The sequence below is a fragment of the Mixophyes fleayi genome, chromosome 1 (genome assembly GCF_038048845.1).
Source record: "Mixophyes fleayi isolate aMixFle1 chromosome 1, aMixFle1.hap1, whole genome shotgun sequence".
NCBI classification, from domain to species: Eukaryota; Metazoa; Chordata; class Amphibia; order Anura; family Limnodynastidae; genus Mixophyes; species Mixophyes fleayi.
In genome coordinates this window covers 376,505,976-376,528,626 of record NC_134402.1, presented here as the reverse complement: position 1 = coordinate 376,528,626, position 22,651 = coordinate 376,505,976, and the positions used below count along the sequence as shown (strand labels likewise).

At 39.9% G+C, this 22,651-nt stretch overlaps 1 protein-coding gene across 2 annotated transcripts in view; it reads left to right on the top strand.

Moving 5' to 3' along the window:
- TNFAIP8 (TNF alpha induced protein 8) overlaps positions 1–22,651 on the top strand; it is a 138,293-nt gene that overhangs the window by 82,714 nt on the left and 32,928 nt on the right. Inside the window, exon 2 of one of the 2 annotated variants that reach the window (XM_075179310.1) lies at positions 10,725–10,775. The exons of the other annotated variant lie outside the window; for it this stretch is intronic. Within the exon in view, the coding sequence (XP_075035411.1) occupies positions 10,763–10,775 (13 nt within the window). The 5' untranslated portion in view covers positions 10,725–10,762. The remainder of the gene's footprint in view (positions 1–10,724; positions 10,776–22,651) is intronic. 2 annotated transcript variants of the gene reach the window in all.

The window sequence follows — 22,651 nt, the reverse complement described above, 5'->3', positions numbered from 1 at the left end:
GGGCTTTTTCATCCCATGGACATCAGCTGTTTCCCCCCCTGGTGCCTCATTTACAATAACCACATCACCATCCTCATCATCAAGTTCCTCAACAGCGCCAGCTACATCATCAATAGCCTCCTCCCGAGCCACCTCTTCCCGTACAGTGATGGGAAGGTCAGGCTTGACAACCACCAACATCCTTGGACTCGCCTTGTGGATTTGTGATAATTTCTCTTTAGAAGGCAGAGTTGTTTGCTGTTTTGTTGCTGACAGCATAACTCTCTTCAATTTTTTGTAGGGGGGGGAGGAGGAGGAGGGCTAAGATCCGTGGGTGAAGCTGAACCACTAGTCATGAACACGGGCCAGGGCCTAAGCCGTTCCTTGCCACTCCGTGTCGTAAATGGCATATTGGCAACTTTACGTTTCTCCTCAGATGATTTTAAGTTTATCTTTTTGCTACTTTTTCTTAACTTGGGCTTTTTGGATTTTACATGCCCGGTACTACGAGATTGGGCATCGGGCTTGGAAGACGACGTTGATGGCATTTCATCGTCTATGTCATGACTAGTGGCAGCAGCTTCAGCATTAGGAGGAAGTGGGTCTTGATCTTTCCCTACTTTATCCTCCAAATTTTTGGTCTCCATTATATGTAGCACAAGATACTGCAGAATGTGTGAACTTGGTAATATTGCAGTACCAATGGACTTATACTGCTGGATTGGTTTTGCAAATTTGGTTATAATTATTATATATTTTTTATTTTTTTTTAAATTTTTTATTTTTTTTTACTTTTTTTTTATTTTTTAAAAACTTGGGAATAATGGGGAAATAACTATGCCCTTAGAAGCACAGAGCACAGGACACAGCACCACTGGACTGAACAGGACACGGCACAGGACCCAGCAGCACTACGGAACTCAGCAGGACAGAGCACAGGACACAGCACCACTGGACTGATACTGCAGAATGTGTGAACTTTGTAATATTGCAGTACCAATGGACTTATACTGCTGGATTGGTTTTGCAAATTTGGTTATAATTATTATATTTTTTTTTTTTTTTTTTAATTTTTTATTTTTTTTTACTTTTTTTTTATTTTTTAAAAACTTTGGAATAATGGGGAAATAACTATGCCCTTAGAAGCACAGAGCACAGGACACAGCACCACTGGACTGAACAGGACACGGCACAGGACCCAGCAGCACTACGGAACTCAGCAGGACAGAGCACAGGACACAGCACCACTGGACTGATACTGCAGAATGTGTGAACTTTGTAATATTGCAGTACCAATGGGCTTATACTGCAGGATTGGTTGTGCAAATTTTGTGGTAATTAAAAAAAATTAAAGTAGTTTTTGGTATTTTTTTAAATAACTTTTTTTTATTTTTTTAAACACAGGGGAATATTGGGGAAATAACTATGCCCTTAGAAGCACAGAGCACAGGACACAGCACCACTGGACTGAACAGGACACAGCACAGGACCCAGCAGCACCACTGACCTCAGAAGGACAGAGCACAGCACACAGCACCACTGGACTGATACTGCAGAACACAGCACAGCACAGCACAGCACAGCACAGAACTAAACAGCACAGCACAGCACAGAACTAAACAGCACAGCACGAGATCTACCAGGACAGAGGACCACCTAACACACCCTCCCTCTACCCTGATCAATGCCCGAGTGAAGATGGCGGCGACTAGCGGGGAATTTATAGGATCCGAGTATCGCGAGATCCGACAACGGGATTATGAGTCAGAGCCTCAGTTTCAGATTTGAATTTGGCGCCAATACCCGGATCTGTCTCGGATCCGACTCGGATCCGCAACGTTCGGGTGGGCTCGGATTTCATAAATCCGAGTGCGCTCATCCCTAACTGGAATCTGGTTGCTATAGGCAACATCTCCACTTTTTCAAACCCACAGTTTAGTAAATCTGCTTTGGCAGTTGCAGCTGAGATTGCACGTTTATCTGTTTTTCTTCCTGATATCCTTGTACTCGCGCCTATCATGGGCAAGTCCAGTCAGTCTGCTGCTATGTACGAAGCCTTAATTATAGTTATCCCCAAAATCTGGGAAGGATCCTCTTCTCCCAGAATCTTACAGGCCCATATCATTGACCATGAATGATAAGATCCTAGCCAAAGTTCTGCCCATTTGATTAAATGTAATAATATGTCAGATTGTCCACCCAGACCAGACCCGTTATGACTATTCTAATTCCCCTTCTTTTTGATCTTTCCCTAACCAGACTTTCAATTAACAATCAATTTTGTTTGCAATGGCTTGACTAATTTGTACTTGCTATGGACCTGATTTATTAAAAACGCATGCTGAGCACAATGTATATTTGTTTTAGAACGTACGTAAATCGTCCGAATTCAACAAGGAGCGGATCTAAAGATACATTGCTTGATGAATACAATAGTAAAGGCGCTTGCGTGACAAAAACTGGCGTGCTTAGCACTGTGTTTTTATTTGCCCTGCTAGCTAATTCACTAGCACACGTAAATTTGAGTATGATATGCATCTCTCCTGTATTGCCAATTGACACTTGAATACAAATAAATGTAGAAAAAAATTAATATTTCGGAGTGCGCACCCCCCACCCCCCTCAAATCTGCTTAACCAAACCTAGTGCTGCCAGCCTAGGCTAGTAGTGGCAGAATTGGTCGAGCGTGGGGTGCCCCTGATTTTACTATTACTAGCAGTTGACTTTGCCTGCCTGGACTAGTGGCACTATAGCAGGGAAACCTGCAACATGGGGTCTCACTGACATAATGCCAAACAATCCCCAGGCTGGTCAGTACAGGGCCGGAATCCCTAGGGAGACCGGATCTGCCAAAAAAAAAGTGCCCCCCTTCCATAGGTGTAGCCAGCCCCATGCTAATGGAACTAGGGCTCTACCCACACCCCTGGGTGGTGAGTGTGGGGTAATAGTAATTAATGTAAAAATGCATTTTGTTCCTGGTGCTCTACAGGTTCCAGCATGGCCAGGCTGCAATTAAGGTCATTCGGGCACTTGTTGTACTACAAGCACCAGCATACACATATGGATGCCAGGGCATGCTGGCACTTGGGGAAACCACCTTTTGAGCACAAACCACCTGTTTAGACCCACTGTTTCTGCTGCACCTTCACCCTGTACTGTCCCACTGTCCCACTGTCCTCTGTTTCTTCCTCACATCATGGGTAACCAGAAGCCAGGGCAAGGCCAAATCTTAATCAAATATTAGGCCAAGATGCAAGCAGGCCTGCAAAAAAATAAAAATATTATTATTTTTTTGGACATGTATGGTTTGTTTGGAATAATATACCTTTGCACAAAATAAAAAGCTTTCTTGTGTTTGTGTCCATTTACTTGAAGAATTACATTTAAAGCAAAGGCCAAAAGGTACTTACATGTCAAGTATGATGAAAGGACATATTTTTTTCTAGCCGGAATTGTCCTATGAAATACATAGGTATACATAGCAGATGGCATCTTTTAAAGCACAAACCACAATGCAGATGTATGCAAGCATGTAGGAACTATACAACACACACATAACATTTAAAAACAGACAAACATTGGTAATGTCCAGACTACTGTTTTAAAGGTGTCAAAAATGTGAAAAACATATACAATTTAAACACTCTTACATGTATGCAGTGATAGTTAAATGTAAAAACAACACCTACCTCTTTGGTATATAATAATCCTATAATCTTCAGCAAAAAAACAATCCTTTTAACTAAATGGCACCGTAGTGACCTCCCTCTAGCAGTGTTTGTTGTTTAACGAGATGAGATGAGTGTATGCAGGTGACTACTTCAATCTCCCATTAGATGGCGAGGCTGTGAATGCTGTGTTTGGTCATCACTATGATTTAGACTAGACCCTGAGCAGTCTCCGTAAAACAGCATACTTCTGCGTGTGTCCGCGTTTGAACCGGATATTTGTGCAAGGGAACGTCTTTACTGTACATTGCCTATGTGCATCTGCCCCTCCCCTCCCCGAAATCATATCACTTACTGCCATATCAGTTACGCTTGAAGATAAATCAGATGCTGCTGCCTTCTTTGTAGCGTATGGTCCGGCTCTAGGCATGCGAAGAGTAATTGTGCGTATTATACACTCAAAATTGACAGATACGTTCCTTAAGGAATCAGGCCCTATGTGTTGTCCTACTGCTGCTCTGCTCCGCTCTGACAACCATATCTAATGTAAAATACATCTTCTAACATACAAAGCAATTAACAATGCTGAAAACCACCTTGCATCTCTTCAGTCATACCTTCGTTTGACCCATCTGCTCTGCCCAAAATCTGTTCTTCTGCTCTTCTCATCCACATTCACTAAATTCTCCTATTCCTGGTCACCCACTCCAAGGAATTCCATCCCTCGTACAAAAAGAATTCCCCCTGTGAAACAAACCTTCAACCCTGAAAACTCACCTCTTAGCTGATCAAATTCCCAAACTATTATTATTATTATTATTATTATCATTTATTTGTTAGGCGCCACAAGGTTTCCGCAGCGCCGCACATAGTACAAACAGTAGACTATACAGGGTATAACAGTACAGAACAATAAACAAAAAGTACCAATACTTCAGAAACTCCAGGCAGGCAGATGCAATAGACACGGAGCAGAAGAAGGGGTAAGGAGACAGGAGGGAAGAGGGCCCTGCTCATTCGAGCTTACATCCTAAGGGAGGGTTGACAGACCAGGCACAAGAGGAGCCAGTTGAGGCAATGGGAGAGAGGGGAGAATGAGTGGAGGAGATGGGGGTTAAGTGGACGGGTGGTAGGCTTTGAGAAAGAGGTGAGTTTTGAGTGCACGTTTGAAGGAGCACAGAGTGGGAGAGAGGCGGATGGAGCGAGGGAGGTCATTCCAGTGAAGGGGGGCTGCATGGGAAAAGTCCTGGATTCTGGAATGGGAAGAGGTGATCAGAGTGGAGGAGAGGCGACGGTCATTGGCCGAGCGCAGGGAGCGGGCGGGAGTGTGAATGGAGAGGAGGTTGGAGATATAAGGGGCAGTAGAGTGGGAGAGAGCCTTGTAAGTGGTGGTGAGGAGTTTGAAAAGAATTCTGTAGGGGAAGGGGAGCCAGTGAAGGGCAAGGCAGAGAGGGGTGGCAGAGGAGGAGCGGCGTGAGAGGTAGATGAGCCTTGCGGCCGCGTTGAGTATAGAGCGGAGGGGGTAGAGACGAGAGTGGGGGAGGCCGGTGAGGAGGAGGTTGCAGTAATCCAGGCGGGAGATGATGAGTGCGTGTATGATAGTTTTGGTGGCCTCCTGAGAGAGAAAGGGACGGATGCGGGCGATGTTGCGTAGTTGGAAGCGACAAACTATTCTATTAACCTCTGTATGCTGTTGCCTTATTGCCAATGCTTTACACAGTTCACTCAAAACTAAAATTTAATCTCAATATATACTCAAAATACCTACTGATCCCCAAATCAAAATTACTATGTGGTTGCACCAGCATACCGTATGGCACTTAACCTCATTTATCAAATTCCTATTTTCCTGTAAGTTTTCGAGTAAGATCTTCTTACCTCTTTGTTTGTTAATGCCCTGTCTTGTTGTTTTACTGTCTGCTTTCAATTGCACAGAGCTGTTTAGTATACTTTTGCTAAAAAAATAAATGATGATACATAGATAAATCAAGGATGCATTAAAATACTCTACTCTGGAAAAGGGATGGGAAAACTTTTAATTTAACATTATACAGTACAGTGTAATGAAGGTTGTATATACAATATTCAATGGAGTGTTTGCTTGGTTGGTAGTGAGATACTTTAATATTTCTTTGAGCTGTACAACTGTTGAAGTTAGATAATTGGATGAAGCTGGTAGTCAATAATTTCTGTACACATATATCAGTTGCAATGCAATCAATGCACAACCAAATCATTATATTAGCAACATGTAAATAAATTTAATCTATTTCTTTCAGTTAGTATAAGATATAATGTGATGAAGGTAATAAATGATTCCAACACGTTAATTACATCAAGTTTGGCATCATTCTGTTTGAAATCGCATGAGAACGCTAGGTATAACTACTATTGCTTTTCATACACCAAATAGTGTCTCCAGAGATGCCATAAAAGAACCAGTGTATACAGGTCTAGAGGCGGGAGCCTGAGGAAGGACTCCTGGCCACACATGGAAAGATAACCCCCACCTCGAAGAACAATGACCAGATGAATCAGGAAATAGGGCATCGAGTTCTTGGGAGGTCATGGCCCATGGATGTGGACTTTAATACTGTAGCTGTGTATCTTTGTGATGTCACTGCTTTTTATAACTGCACAGTGTATAAATTGTTCATCTCTGGCTTTGGAAACCCGAGCGTTCTGATAGAAGCTTGTTGTCAGTGCCAACCGTGCAGGCGTATTCATGTGATACTTTGCCCTGTAATCTATTTTGCAAATAAAACTCAAGTACATTGATCGCATTGGAAAATCTTTTATTTCATACAAAGAATGTATCAACTATATCATTTTATTATATTTTGTTACTGTTCATCTTAACAAGAGAGATATTTTGGGCAGCAGATTTTGAACCATCAGTAATTGTACACCAAATACAGCAGACAGAGCAAAAAATGAAAGTTACACTCTCGCCCGTCTGTTTGTTTGGTTTTTTTTGTTTGTTTTTTTTACTCCCATCAGTTAAACCATGGACTTTTTTTTTGTTTTTGCAAATGTAGTCATCTGCATCCCATTATCTGATATCTCTTTGCACATTGTACCTGCTGCCAAACTATACCAGTAGGAAAAACTGTATCCCTCAGCCCCTTAACAGATAACTCTTGCCAACCTATGGACTGTTTCAGGGTGTTGCTGCTCAATAAATGCCGTTTACCTGGCTCCAGTATGTGCTGTGATTATGCCATTCATACAGAAATTGCATTGTAAGACTCTCGGAAAAAAAAGTGGGAATGACAACTTCTGAGTACTAGAGTTTGACAACTGGTCACATCAGTGTGGAAAATCTGTGATCTGTGTTTTTTCCTGAAAGCGGAATTTAGACCTTCCATATAAAATATTATTTTTGTAGTGGTGTTTTAAAGTAGAGAACAAGGTCAGAATGTTAAAGTAAATAAACAAAGATGACAATCCTTTCAGAATGATATATTTCAATGTGTGTCTGTTTGCTAAACATAAAGCAGTGGTATTTATCGGTAAACAGAAAAGAACCAAAAAGGTCATAAAAGTTTGTGGTCACATCAGGCTCTCGCAGTATATTTATCTGTTGCCAGTCATTTAAATGTAGGTTAGCAATCAATTATTAATATTAGTATTATCTGAATAATGGTTTATTTATAAGTTGCCAAAATTGTATAAAAGTTAGTGTATAGCTTTGGAGTAATATGTATTCATTGTAAAAGTATTGTATAATTACTAATGAAAACAATTGATAACTATTCATTGGAATCTTTGTGTAAATAATGAAATAGTCCTAAATTTGCAAATTTTAAAATAGTTTTTCTGTAAACCAGAGTCAGGTGATGCCGTATGTTTTACTCATTTAATAGCTGGGGATCACAGATTTCCTGTTTGTCTTCTAAATGATCATTTTACTGTTGCTGCTAATATACCCTGCTAAGATCACTGCTACATGTTTCTACCCAAGGTGTTTTGTGAGTTATCTGTAAAAGCTATTTGTTTCATTTCGCCAACACTCTGGGTAAAACAAAGTATATGTATCAGGTTCTATAACACAGCTTCTAGACTAGACTAATACACATGTAATGTGCCTCCCCCCAATGTTTACACTCTTATGCAACAACAAATCCCAGAGTGTCCCTCGTGTTAACCCTTTACCTATCCTGGTTCCATATAGCCTCCTTAGTCTCCCATACAGAGTCTGGAGGAGAAGGGGGAGGGGGGGGGGGAGCAGTGCGCTCCTTTACAATCATTAATCCCTATTAAAATTTGCACAAATGTCTCAGGAACATGACCCCTTTAGAATGCCAGGTACAATGCTTTGAAATGCTATATAATTTATAAGCATAATTCAGTTGGCTGTTCTGTGTTCTTAATAAATCATACTAGGAACCGCCATTTATCTACTGTCCAGTGATGACCACTGCCAATTGTAGACAGACTGTGATGGAGAAGCTGGTGGATTGGCAGGCTGTCAAGGGGGAGGAGCATACTGTCATGAGCACTCCTCATCTCATGACAACAGCTGGAGGACAGGAAATCCGCCATCTTGGAGTGATACCCGCCATCACTCCAAGATGGCGGGGTAGTGGACAAGCGGTATGACAGACAGAGTGCCTCTGCTTGATGCGTTCCACAGGCCCGGTGTGCTGAGGTGGATGAGGTTAGGATATCTGTAACGGTGCCCCTAGAAATCTATGCATCCTAGTCTGCAGCCTGATCACCTTATTGGTTGATCAGGCACTGACCAAACTGCTGGTGGAAAAATGAGGAGCAGCAAAGTTATAGTGTTGGGAAGCAGGAGATAAAATAACAGAGTTATTTATATAGCACCATCATATTACGCATATTGCAGAGGATATTTAGTCAGTTCCTGCCCAATTGGAATTTACTATATAAATTCTCTTTCATCTCTTCGACACAAACACTTACACACTACCAGTATGTGTAGCACACTACCTACCAGTGTGAATTATTTGAGTCTGTTAAAGGCAAAAGAGAATGTACAGGTTGTTTTGACTTTGTTAAAAAAATAAATAGCTCCTGGTTAAAAAAAGGTCTTAAGTACATGTATTACTTTTATTGTCCCTACAGCTCTCAAGGAAATTATTATTCTACAGTGTATTTGCAATGAACTGAAAAATGCATATGACTTTAGTTATTTTTGAGTTTTGTTTTTTCAGGACTTTGGCTCACAACATGGTGGCAGGGTCGGACTGGCCTGCCGGGGAGCCGGGGTATTCCCCGGTAGGCTCTGACGTTTGACGGCTGCACCCCCTTCATTAGTGGGGGGCACAGGTAGTTTAAAGAAAAAAATAAAAACTTAGATCATCGCGGCGCCGGCCCCCTCCTTCCTCCTCTGTACGCATTGAATTGAATGTCGGGCGTGACATGATGACGTCACGCCTGACATTCAGTGAGGGACGGCACAGAGAGGAGACAGCACACAAGAAAGAAGTCAAAGAACAAGAAGAGAAGAAAAGAGCTCAAAGAAGCCAATAGGAAGGCAAGTAAAGGAACAGAGGCAAGGGGAGGAAAGCAGAAAGGGACAGAGTGATGTAGAAAGGGGGGCAGAAAGGCACATAGTGAAGAAGAGGGAAGGGGGCAGAAAGGCACAGAGTGATGAAGAAGGGAGGAGGCACAGAGTGATGAAGGAGGGGGGAGGCGCAGAATGATGAAGAAGGGGAGAGGCACAGAATGATGAAGGGGGAGGAGAAGCAGCATGACACAGTGTGATGAAGTGGGGCCAGGTGAAGGGGGAAAAGCAGCATGGAGGGCACAGCGTGATCATAAGGAGGCATAGCGTGGTGGTGATGAAGGGGCACAGTAATGTGTGTGTGTGTGTGATGGCACATGGGGTTTGTGGCAATGTAGTGTGTGTGTGGTAGGTGGTGGCTAATTAATTGGTGCTCTTTTGTATGTGGGGTGTTGGTGGGGCAATTTCATTTTATAGTGGGGACTATAATTTAAGATGGTGTGGTTTGGGGGCTATTAATTGAATGCGGGATAAGTGTGGGGGAGAATGAGGTCTATTTATTAAATGTGAATATTAAATATTTAATGGCAAGTGATGGTTGCAGGAAACAGGTATATTTATTAAATGTAAATACTATCAATTTATTGCTGGGGCTGTTTGGTTGGAGAGATATGGATCTATTTATTAAATGGAAATACTATTTTAATTTTGGGGCTGGAGAAAGGCCTAATTATTATTCGTGGGTGCTATTGATTTAACGCCGGGGTTGGTTGGCATTTTTCCAAATAGGGCCCCCAACATTCCAGGATCCAGACAAGCCGCAACTAAAGAAACCAGCAGCCACAGGTGGTAAAAGTGACAAGAACAGGTAGGAGAGAGTAGGACAGTCTGCCAATTGTTCTGATTCTAGTGGGACAATCCCGATTTTTGGTGACTGTTCTGCCCAATCTAAGGGACAGGCCAAGACTGTGCACTCTTTATATACATACTGCATTCTTTATATATTACACTACCGTGCTAACTGTCCTTCATGGACTTGCCACACTCCCTCTAGTAGTTTGGTTACGGCTCTCTAGGGGCTGGCTACACCCCCTCTGGTGGGCCCCTACCATCAGGGGAGAGGGCAAATTTCAGCTTTGGGGGCAAATGCCCACCTGCCCCTGCCTACCATCGTATTCCCCTGGGCCCTTCATGTCCCTGTCCGACACTGCAGGGTGGTGTTGAAGTAATTTTAAGGTACATAAAATGTATCTGATAATTGTACATGATATCTACTTGTGGAATTAATGTTTGTAGCAATGTTCCATTTCATTTTTTTTTTCAATTTATTAGGATGGATTATTCATAAAAATGGGTTGGAACAGATTATCATTTGAAATGACAGGTTTACTTAAGTTGTGCAATAGAACACCCATAGTATCCAACAGGGCTGCTGTATTTTTTGTTTAGCAAACAGCAATCTGTGTTTATTATGGGTGGTATATGTTGGGTTCTTACTGGTGTGGACGAGTATTGTGACTATTGGAATCCAGTGCGTAGTTAAGGAAAGAAATACAAATTAGAAACGGTAAAGGCTGGCAAACGCAGTTTTTTTTTTTTCTCAGCGACCCTTCTACTGCAAACCAGAACATCACTGGTGGACATGCTGAAGTCATGTAAGTGTAATATGTGTGTGTTTTTGTGTGTGTGTGTGTGTATATATGTTTGTGTGCGTGTATATATGTGCATGTGTATATATGTGCATGTATGTGTGTGTATGTATGTGTATATAATTATATATATATATATATTGTGTTTATACACAGCATTATCATAATTATTAGGGGATATAATATTTGTGTGTGTGTATGTGTATATATATATATATATATATATATATATATATATATATATATATATATATTTATTTTTATTTTTTTTCTACGTATAATATCCTACTAATTCTATTTAAAATGCTTCTCTCATAATAGAAGAGACATTTATGTATTGTGGGCTGTGGCAGAATAAGGATGTTGTACAAGAGTTTGTCGTGCACCAACCATATGGCTTATACATTGTTTTGTGATTATATTTTTGTGTGTGTTATTCACATGCTTGTTTTTAAGCCACCAATATAATCAGTTTGAATAGAATGTCATAATATTACCTACTTATACGATTATTGTTATAAACCTAGAACATTTAGCACGTTATTATGTTAGAGAAAATACATAAAGCCTCATTAAGTTGTGACTCTATAATAAATGTACTGTATTCTCTCCAGAATACATTGAGTCCATATGTGGGTTTAATTGCAATTGCCTTGTTTAATTAAGGAAATGTAGATTAAAGTGAGGTAATCCTGGCATTTCAGAAATGTGTGAGTGGTACCGATACATTAATGTACCTATTCTGTAGATGATTTGTTTAGCAATGTGTTTTCTCAATAGCGAAGAGAACAACAAGCCTCTGTCTATGCTCTAAGTACTCAGTGGGTTGTAGTTTCTCTAATTGTTTCCATGTTTGCCAACAGACTAACACTAGAATACTATATCAATGCAAAATGCAATTTCCTCAATTAAGTAACCTTTCGTAGTAAGGAGACAAACCATGGTATTTATGCAGTCTTTTATGCGAATATAAAAGAGCATTCTGTTAATTGCAGACAGAATGCAAGTAGAATGCACAGACCTCCTATACTTGGCAGTATAACATAAGTTATATCTTGACGTGAGACAGAAAAGAATACTTTTCTGGTAAAGAATATATGTTTTTCATCATTCAGCTGTCTGATTACAGTTAGCCACATGTGGCTATCCGGTCATTCAGTGCTTTGGATTGTGGTCAATTTTGCCACGCACTTGGTATCATCATAAACAGATATGGTTGCATAGATAGGTCAATGCAGTTATTTGCTGATGGGAATGCTTTGTCCAATTTAAATAAATAACATTTTTATTATTCAAGACAAATGTTTGCGGGATCACTCGCGTACCAGCTAGATTGGGAATGAGTAAATTGGCTGATAAATGGAACGTGTGGCTAGCTAAAAACAAAAAAGCTACTTTTTCACTATATGTAAAATAACACTTCACAATGTCCCATAATCCTCTCTGTTGTATGTTTATAACATAAGATACAAATTTTGGAATTATATCTCTATAGCTAGCTTGTCTTGTGTTACAGTAGAAGGGTTTCTGAATCTCTCCTATTAAAGCATTTGTATGTCAAGGTTTGACAGTATTACCAAATTTTAAACAAACTTCCTTTTGTTTCTATAGATTTTAAGCGATATGTCACAATCACATGCCCCTGAAAACTCTCCCTCTTGTAGATATTATACATTACTTTTAAGTCTGCGAACATCTATAGAAATGATTGTTTAAGAAACCCTGCCATATGAAGAAAAGTGTACATACATATTAATGCAAACTTTCCAAAGAATCCAAAAATGAATCTGAAATATGAATACATGAAGATAGATGTATTAATCACTGCACTGCTGAGGCTTTCTTCTCCGTGCTGAGCACTTATGGGCACATCACAAATTTATTTAAGGGGATTTCCCTCTTGCAACCAAGAGTATCCTCAGATTTCTAAGTGCCAGGGATAGGGAGATAGGGGATATACACTTAACCTAGGTATGGAGTGACCACCCATACAGGGCGAACCTGGTGTCCTGGCACAGATATATAGACTACATTCTGTTCATATGGAAGGGACAGAGGGAATTTCTGACAGTCTTCTGCAAATATCTAAATGATAACCGGTATAATACCACTTTAACTTTTGATATAAGGAAAACACAGGTCAATTTTCTAGATCTAACCCTATATGAAAATGGCTCTTTATGTACTAAAACATTTTTAAAAACCACTGATTCCAATTCCTTTATTCAGGCTGAGAGTGAACACCATCGAAACTGGCTTAGAAGTATCCCCTATAGCCAGTTTAGAAGATTGAAACGGAACTGTTCTGATTAAAGATAGTTATGAAATTCAATTAAAAGAAATGAAAAAACAGTTTCTACATAAAGGATATAACAGGAAAGAAATAGAGGGGAAGACAACTAAGGTTGCCTCATTAGATAGAGAGATCATGTTGGGGAATAAAAAACCCAATAAGAAGACCATTCGTGAGAGTAATGAACATCAATGGGCCTTTTTTCGCCAATATAACTGTAACTATAAAAAAATTGAGAACGTCAATAAAAAATATTGGCACGTTCTTTTAAAAAACCCAGTCCTCAAAAGAGTGTTACCCTCAAAACCATCATTTGTGTTTTGTAAGGCCCCGTCCTTGAAGGACAAATTAGTTAAAAGTGGTCTTCCAGCTTCTAGTAAAGATGGTCAGATTAATACGAAGGCATTTTTCAGATGTGGAGCCTGTATTGCCTGTAAAACTTGTAGGAAGAACTGTAGTAAATACACTCACTTCCAGGTAGGAGACCAGGAACATAAAATCAATGATTTCATCACGTGTCACACAAAGAATGTGGTGAACCTTATTGAGTGTTCATGTGGTCTTTTTTATGTGGTCCGGACTTCTAGACCCCTTAAGATGAGGCTGTCAGAACACATAAGAAATATAAAAAAGGTATGTAGAGTCACTCGATTCCAGCCCACTTCAAAAAGTACATCAAGGCTCTGAATTGAATATAAAAAAATTCTGTGGCATTCAACATATTGAATCCAATTGGAGGAGGATTATCTCCTTTTGGTAGATCGTTAAATATTTTCTGTCTTTACAGTAGATCTCCTATTTTACTACTAATTTTATTGCTAACGTAATAGATCATCAAAAATTTAGATCATTTAGAAACTCTAATTAATGACAGAAGATGATGCAAAACATTTATATAAAGACCGCCTATGCCACCCTGTCTGTTGTTGCTGAGAACCGGCTGGGCTTACTTTGCCACCGCTCCTTTTCATTATCCCAAATGCGCCCTCTTACCGCAGTAGGACGGGCTTACAATGCTGCCACCACTGAGCTCCTTCTATGGCACTCAGAACCACGTTCCTTCTGGGTCACTGACGCTGCTAGTGTACCTCGTTGCTAGTGTATCCGGGCTGGTAACTCCAGACCTCTTACTATGGATCCGGGTTGTTGTGAATGGATTCCCCCATGGCCTATCACATTGACCAGGGATGCTGGGTAGCAGGCATAGCGGTAGTACTGGAAACGCTTGGGTCCAAACCTCAGAGACAGCCGGAGAAAGGATTAGATTTAGGGTCTAATCTGTAGTTCACAGGAATACAGCAATATTGAAGATGTTTCCAAGCAGGTCTTTGAATCAAGATGTTTATTTGCTCTCACTGGTTAAAGGTCCCAGTGATCAGGTCAGTTGATATCAGAAGAACACATTTCAGTGTACAAGTGCATTTATACATTTCAGACACATGCTGTTTTTAGCATCAGGATATACTCTATTTACACAAAAATGGATTTACATGCATTGCAAAGCAAACAAAATTTGCGCTTATCTATGAAATTCACTCTGGCAAAATGCCACACAGTAACGACCCCCTACTGGGCCTTTGGCCAGAGCAGGCATGACACTTCATCACAAAACTTCGTTAGCACTTCCTGCTATCAGACTCCCTTGCACATATGCCTAATTGGAGGTTTCCACTAGCAACCTTACAAATCCTAAACAATGACGCTTCCATACTAAATACATCCCAATACGCACAAGACCTCCATCCGCAAAGGCCTATTGTATCCGATATATGCATCAGAAATAAGGCATATTCTTTAGTAAGGTGAAAACAGGAAAAAACAGTTTCTACCCTGGTCTCAGAAATAATGATTTCCTATCTCAGAATATATACAATACAAAAAATAATTGCATATGCAATTATATAAATATGCTCCCTGCGCTATTTCCCTTAAATAAATTGATACCATAAGTTATTTATGAGTGATCCAGTCACAGCACAATATACTCAATGTTCTAAATTTGGTCAACATAATTTGCTGAGTGCATAAAGAGAATTATATCTGAACTGCTCCAGTTATTTGCACATTTAAAATGCTGCCTATTGACTTTCCAATATAAAATTACTAAATCTCTCAATTTTATTTTGTTTTGAACTTGCCACAACAGTTTCAAAATCTTGCATATTTTCAAAACTGATTCTGGAAAATATTGTGACCAAATCATGAGAGAGAAGCTGTCAGTCCACAGTTAGTTTTTATATCTTTATTCTACAGAGATAGAAGTCCAGCTGCTGGCATTATGTGAACTTGTACAGGCTTGAAAGCTATTTAACTACTGCTTTACTGCAGTGACAGTTGGTTTCAGCATATTGGCAAAGAACCATGTGATATAGTTTCTGACTGCCAGATGAGTTAAAGTAATGCGGAAGTCTATTTGTCACTGGATACTTCCTAGTTAATGGGAGGCCAAGACTGTATATCTCCTTCATTGTATCCCATATCAGCTACTGATAGATTACAGCTATGATAATAAAGTGAATATTTGTCTACTTTTCATATTTAGTCTTGTGTACTGTATTAAAAAGGCCAAATTGCATTAAACAATATACCCACCCAGGGTCCAAGTAGCAGCCTAGTAATAATAGTACCTACATTTGTATTGTTGATCACTCTTGAGAATGTTTTCCATTTGTTCCAGCTCTGAATTGTAAAGTGGTTAGTTTGGGTCATATATTTTTCTGGTTGTCTCACAGAACGTATTTCGTTCTGATCTCACTTCTCCTGATTATTAATTATGTGCAGTTAAAGTTGGATTTTCATTCTTGAGATGTTCAGAGTTCTTCATAAGTGACTTCTCTTTTTCAAAATGCTTACATGTGGTGTAACATCTTTACAATGACATCTTCCACAAGTTATAAGTGTGTCTGTGTTTCATTGCACTGGAAATACTGTTGGTACAGTAATAGGAAATATTAAACTGGATATACATTTTCTGTATATTCTCAATTTTCTGTAGGATTATTTATAATGAACAAGTCTCATTACTATTTTCATATATATGAAAATATTATAATGAATAATGAACACTATAAAGTATATTAAAATGTATCTTGACATTTTCTAATATATGAGATCGCAATCTGTCTGCATCCTCTATTCATAAAATGTTCACAACATACAGAATCCAAAAATGTAAATAGTGGGGCTATTACACAAGTGACTCTTAACACGAATAAGAATAAATTTAAATCCTCCACCTGTTCACAAACCTATTTCAAAGTACTCCTACTTCTAACTACTTTTGGTGGAGTGCAAGACTTCTATTTACTATTCTTGAAGCTAACATTGGCTGTAGTCAGCAATGTGAACAGGTGCATGCACAACTAACAGGATGCTATACCTGCCCCCATCAGGTTCTAAACCAGAGGCATTATGTAGAGTGGTACTTCAATGTAGAGTGGTACTTCAGTACTTTTCTCATGCAGTGTTATAATAACCTCATGATATTTATAAGTTTGCCCACAATCGTCTCTGATTTAGAAACTAGAAATGAGGAGACCATTGTACACATTCTGTGTAAGTGCTCCACATTGTTCTTCAGCCAAAAATCCCTTATAGGTTAGTATGGGTGTGACAGGATAGTCCTCCTACGCCACCCTGTCCGTGCTGTTGCTGGGCATCAGCTGGGCTTGCCTTGTCACCGTCCCTTTTATTTATCCCAAATTGCGCCCCTCTACACGCAGTAGGCGGGGCTTTTGCTGATTCCACCACTAGGCTCCTTCAATATCACCTAGGACTGCTTTCTTCTGGGTAACTCTCACTGCTAAGGTACCCTCATGCTGTGCACCTGGGCTGGTACACCTGACCTCTTGCCTTCAGATCAGGATTGCTGTGGAAGGTTCTCCCTGGTCTATCACACTGGTCAGAACTACAGGGTAGTGGGCAGAGTGTTGCGTTGGTACTGGATGCTGGGTCCCAACCTCAGAACAGGTTGGGATCGGTCTAATCTATAGGTCACAAAATGCCTCAGGTAAGTATGCGTTAAAGCAGAATCTTGTAGCAGTGATTTTTTTTTAGTGCAAGTGTCCTAATAAGGACAGCTACACTAGTTTGTGGTACTAGTGATCTTCAGAAGGTACAGATTGTATAATACTACATTACATGGTTAAACAGTCAACTTTTTATACAGATTTACACAGATAGCATAGCAGGAGGTAATTCAGCTTCCTTCCCCTCTAACCAATCCAGGTGCTACATGCAGCCTGCCCATAAATCAGCTTTGAAGGGTTTAACAACTTTTTACATTGCTGCTAGCGACACCACAGCGTTTGAGGTTTTATATTGAATGTTTAACATCAGGATATAAAATTTTCTCTAATCTTGCTTTTAATGCAATTTAACTTGCCAAATTCACATCAATCTGTGATCACTTACACACATAGGAAGGCTCAGCAGATGTATTGATCACTCAGGGATGAAAAGATCTAATTAACATGGGATTACCTGTCTCCAGACAATTTCAAAAACACATCCCCTCCACACATATGCTTAGTTGGGAGTTTCTATAGAAAAGTTATAAAATCCAAACATGACATACTGTCTCAGAAAGCAGTACTTCAGAAATCCGTACATTTCCAATACACAGTATCAAAAATGAGAACATTTGCAACTATATACATTTTCGCACTGCGCTAATAATTTAAATATATTTATACAATAAGTGATCCAGGCACAATGGGGAAACATTGTTTTTCTGGCAGAGCTTTTATGGAAGGCCCTGTAAATTAACAGTGGAACTTGGAGATTTCCTCAAAAGTTCTTATTTGATAAAGGAAAGGTAGCTTGCATTTATCTAATGGAATTATGGAGAAAATAATTTTAATAATAATTCATAGGGCTTTCATGAGATTCTATAAAAAAAATATATAATTCTGCAGATTTTATCTTGCCTTATGTTAATAAAATTATCATGCAGTAACACAGTATAGAGGCATTGGGCCTATTTAACATTGTTCAAATGTTTGCCCTATTAAGTAACATTTGTCACTGCAGCCATAACTGATGAATTAATGATGCATTTTACTATTAACGTCATGCCGAGACACTGCATCCCATAAGGAACTATCCTGGAGAGCACTGTGCACATTGACATTTCTTTCACAACTTATCGCACTAGTGAAAGAAGGAACATCGGCCCATGCATGCACACAGTGCAGCCTGAATGGCAGGCATCGAAGATCCCTCTTTGGCGATACTGTTTGCTACAACTGCTACAACTGTTTATGCCATCTTGAGAAGGTCAAGCTCTGAAAAGCTAAGCCCCTCGAAAAAAAAATAAAAAAATCTAGGTCCACCCTTGGTTCACACACACAACCCCCTAACTTTGCTTATTACCTGTAAGAAACAATGTCATAATAGAACTGTATGCCTAGCATGTGCTCTGTACAATTAAGCAAACAGAATGTTTAGGATACAGTGCTTTTAAGAAATAAAATCCCAGCAGTGATTTCATGCTAACATACAGTACACTCTACAAATCACTGGCTTTTTTTTTTGTGCAGCAATTATATTGCTGCCAAAACATTTTCTACAATATGCTAAATTAATATTATTTTATTTCAACTTATAACATTAATAGTCCCCATGTACAGCAGAAGACCCCCTTCTGTGTGCACATCACTTATATTGTGTTTTCTATTAAATTATTTATTTTTACAGCAAAATGAGCTATTTAAAATTATTTTATATTAAAATGTATTTATTGCTCACTTTAATTTCTAACAAATGTTATTAAGCAAGCTTCTTGTATATGTAATTTAATTATTCTGTATCTGCTTATCTGGGTTTACTGTCTGTGTGCAGTCACATCATTAATATTGACTAAAGGAAATTAATAGCTTCCTGTAAGTGTGCTTTCCTCTATATAAAGGATATGACCTCTTTATATACATGGCTTTATTTGGTTTAAAAGAGGCAGTCATGCTAGAAAATATATTATAGGACAGCTACGTTGTTAATTGGGCTTAGCTCTTCTTAGATTACAATAGCATTAGCGACTAACACTGTGCACATGACATTTGGCATGTAGCTTCTCCTTTGTTTGCAAATAGCATATACAGTTCATCTCCTAAAGTGGGCCTTTTATTCCACCTATAGTACACACTTACTGCTTCCACATCTATAACATAAGCTAATTGAGCCAGGTGCTGTGACTGAAGTACGCTTGATTATTTGATCATCAGGAATTGCTTCTACCTATAGCACATTTGGCAGTTTAGTCTGGAGCACTCAAGTTTGTATTAAAACCATTTAAGGAGAAAAGAAATCGCCAATGAGAAGCAAGGCCTGATTCAGGGTTCAGGCTGCTTTAGGCTAATACCTTGCCTTCCATGCAGACTTAATACATAGTAGGCAAAAAAATAACTTAAAAATGGTCCTTAATTTAAAATTAAACTTCTTCTAGCCTCCTATTTCCCACCAGTGTTTATGTTCCTGTGTTTTCGAAAACTCTGCTCTACTTTGCTTTTTAAAAAGGCCACTGCAATCTTTGTTACTCATTTTGTTTCCAATAAAATTAGAACTGTGTAGCAGAATGGAAGCATGAACGAACACTGTTGAGGGTGAAGATGTGAAGGGTCCTGACACCTTCCTCGTCTCTCCTACTCTCTTATCCTCAAGCGCTTGCTCAAGAATGACTCATTGTCTTCTGCTTTTACCATGGGAATACGCCAAGATTAAAACCTTGCTACATTGTACTTAAACGTTTTCTCTTTACTATTTTTTTACATTTTTAAAATGAATTTCAGTTTATACCTCTCACTGTCATAATTTTGAGTCCCAAAAAATATTGCATCCCCTCCACAGCCAAGTGATCCTATTGGTTAATCAGGCCCTAGGTAAGGGTTAGAATGCCATTTCCAACCAACTCATTCTAATGAGACAGATTATTTACAAAAAAGAGGAGAACATTGAAGACAGTTGCCAGTCTTCCCATGAGATTCACCGTATGATGCTCAGAGAAATCACAAAGAACCCAAAAGCTATAATCTGAGATCTACTGGATGTTTGCAGAATGGCAAATATTAATGATGATAACTCTGCCATAAGAAAAAGACTGAAAGTCCATTATCTCCAAGAAGAAGGTTCTACAATCTACTGAACCATGAGGTGCAGTTCTACAGCACATGTATAACCCAGCTGGAGAGGCCACGCGTGTGTATATTCTATGAGCCTGCCCTGCGAAAGGGTAAGTTAACACTTATTGTTCCGGGCCAGTATAGCAGAGGCTGCAGAGTATTGATCTGCTGTCCTAGCGAGATTTATTGATAAATTGCAGCAATTGGTGACTTTTTTTAAAATCACCAAGACAAGCTGCAATAATAAATCAGCCTGAATGTACATATTAATAGAAAGACGCAGTGGTGAGGAGTAGATGATTAATAATGAAGTCCTGGTATTTAAAAACAACGACTTAAATGGTGTCTCTTCACTTGGCTGTATATGGCCATTTATTCATGTTATCATTAATTTTTCTTTTATTGTGGACAGTCCACTTTAATATGTTCATTTCATTGAATATTCTCTTGTGCAAAGACTTTTAGACAGTTATACATATTTCTTGGTGTTCTATCTTGTTTGTGTATGCATGGGTTGGTAAATTGGCTATATTGACTAAAGGGAAATATTTTCTTACGTGATGGCCAATTTCTTGTGCTGAATAAATCACAGTTCTACTACACAATTCAAAGCTAAATGGATAATTTTGGAATTTTGCTGCCTGCAAGTTCCACACATATTTGGTGTTGTATTTTAAAAAAGAAACCACCACTCTGATGCTGTCTGAATTTCTCCATGTATTGGTCCTGAAATGCCTGGAGGCAGTCCTTAGTAGCTGATATGCAAGTGCCAAAAGATAGTTATGGGAACCCCTTCTTTCTGCTACCAAGGATGGTTTGGGGCTCACGTAGTCTTTGGATGAAGTACTGCTTTAATTTGATCTAGCTACATATGTGTGGTCCTGACCCAATGCTTTATCCACTGGATATTCAGTGCATGATACAAGCAAGTGCTGACATTTAACAAAACAGTGGGGCTGATATGAAGAACTTAAGCACTATATTTATACTATATTTATACTAAATCACAATTTGCCACTGGAATGACATAATAGATTTGTGAAAGGTGTCCCTGGTGGCCTAAGCCGTAACCTCAAGCGGTCCTTGTTGCCCGGCTAGCTGGTGGGTATGGGAAAACAATACTAGAGACACCTTCCCTCCCCCCTTTCCCCCCAATACACAAACTGTTTTAAATGTTTTTTTTTTGTTGGGGGGGAGGGGGGGTTTCTCTGGTATTGTTTGCCCGTATCCACATCTAACCAGAACATCAAAAAACGCTTGGAGTGGACACCAGTCTCCTCCTGCACATTGCTGAAGAAGATGGCAATGATTTCTCTTCATCTCCTGGACAACTCACAGATCCTCAGGACCTCCATCCCACACCACTGGGACTCTACTGCCATGCAATTTCCTGCCTCCTTACCAGCCGCACTTTCCAAATAGCCGTGCTATACTGTGCAGTGACAACCACCCTCATGGTATGAGGGTCTTTCCAAGGCAGCTACTCCATTGAGTAACTGATAAAAGGAACTCTCAGTTTCTCACTGTCTCTTTTCCCTGTAGTGCTGCTTCTAGGGTACCCCCAAATGTGGGCGATCCCCCTTGCCATGTGCACTTTCACTGATGGGGTACTGCCAGTTTACATGCTGATGCCACCTCTACACTATGGGCAACACCCAGGTGCCTCTTGTAAATTTTGCCCTGGGCACCCCCTTATGGGCTCCTTAAAATGCCCCTGTGGCATCTGCCCCACACACTCTCTCTCCTACTGTGGCATTCACATATGAGGGTTCTCAACTCCCTAATGGAGTCACACTTCTGTGGACCCACTGCACCTTTCTTTTCTTTACCCCTCCAAGGGCTCTTTGATTCCATGGGGTGACTTGTATAGTACTAATCAGTCCTCGTGGCTACTTGCCACACACCTCAATTGTCCCAGGCCCCTGGCAATATGGCTTCTCTCCTATTGCAGGGGAAACCAGATTCTTCATAGACACTTGTCCTTCACATGAGCCAGCTATAGCTGGAGCTGGCGGTTTCATGCCACGCGACTAAGCTCCGCTTACTGCTGTGAAGCGGTAGCCGTGTCACCTGCACTATCTTGAATGAGGCACTGTATCGCTGCACAGGAACATTCCCTCGGTGACCTCGCCTGCATTCACCAGAGGCGGGGCCTAAGAATGTAATCTATAATCCGTATCTGATATGTACAATGTATTTCCTTTGCATGCGTTCAGCAGAATGTAGTGTATTATTTTATTTTATTTATAAGACACCGCAAAATATCTGCAGTGCCATGCAGGGTACAAACATTAGGACAGTACAGAGTAGAACAGTACTACACAATAAACAAGTAACACTATAACTCTGGTAAATCAAAGCACAGGGAATAAGGGAGGCTGAGAGGGTAAGGGTGAGCGAGGAATATTTAGCACAAGCTGGAAACCTTTGCCCCAGAGTATGGGCGCAGATTAAAGTTTACGAGCCACTGAAAT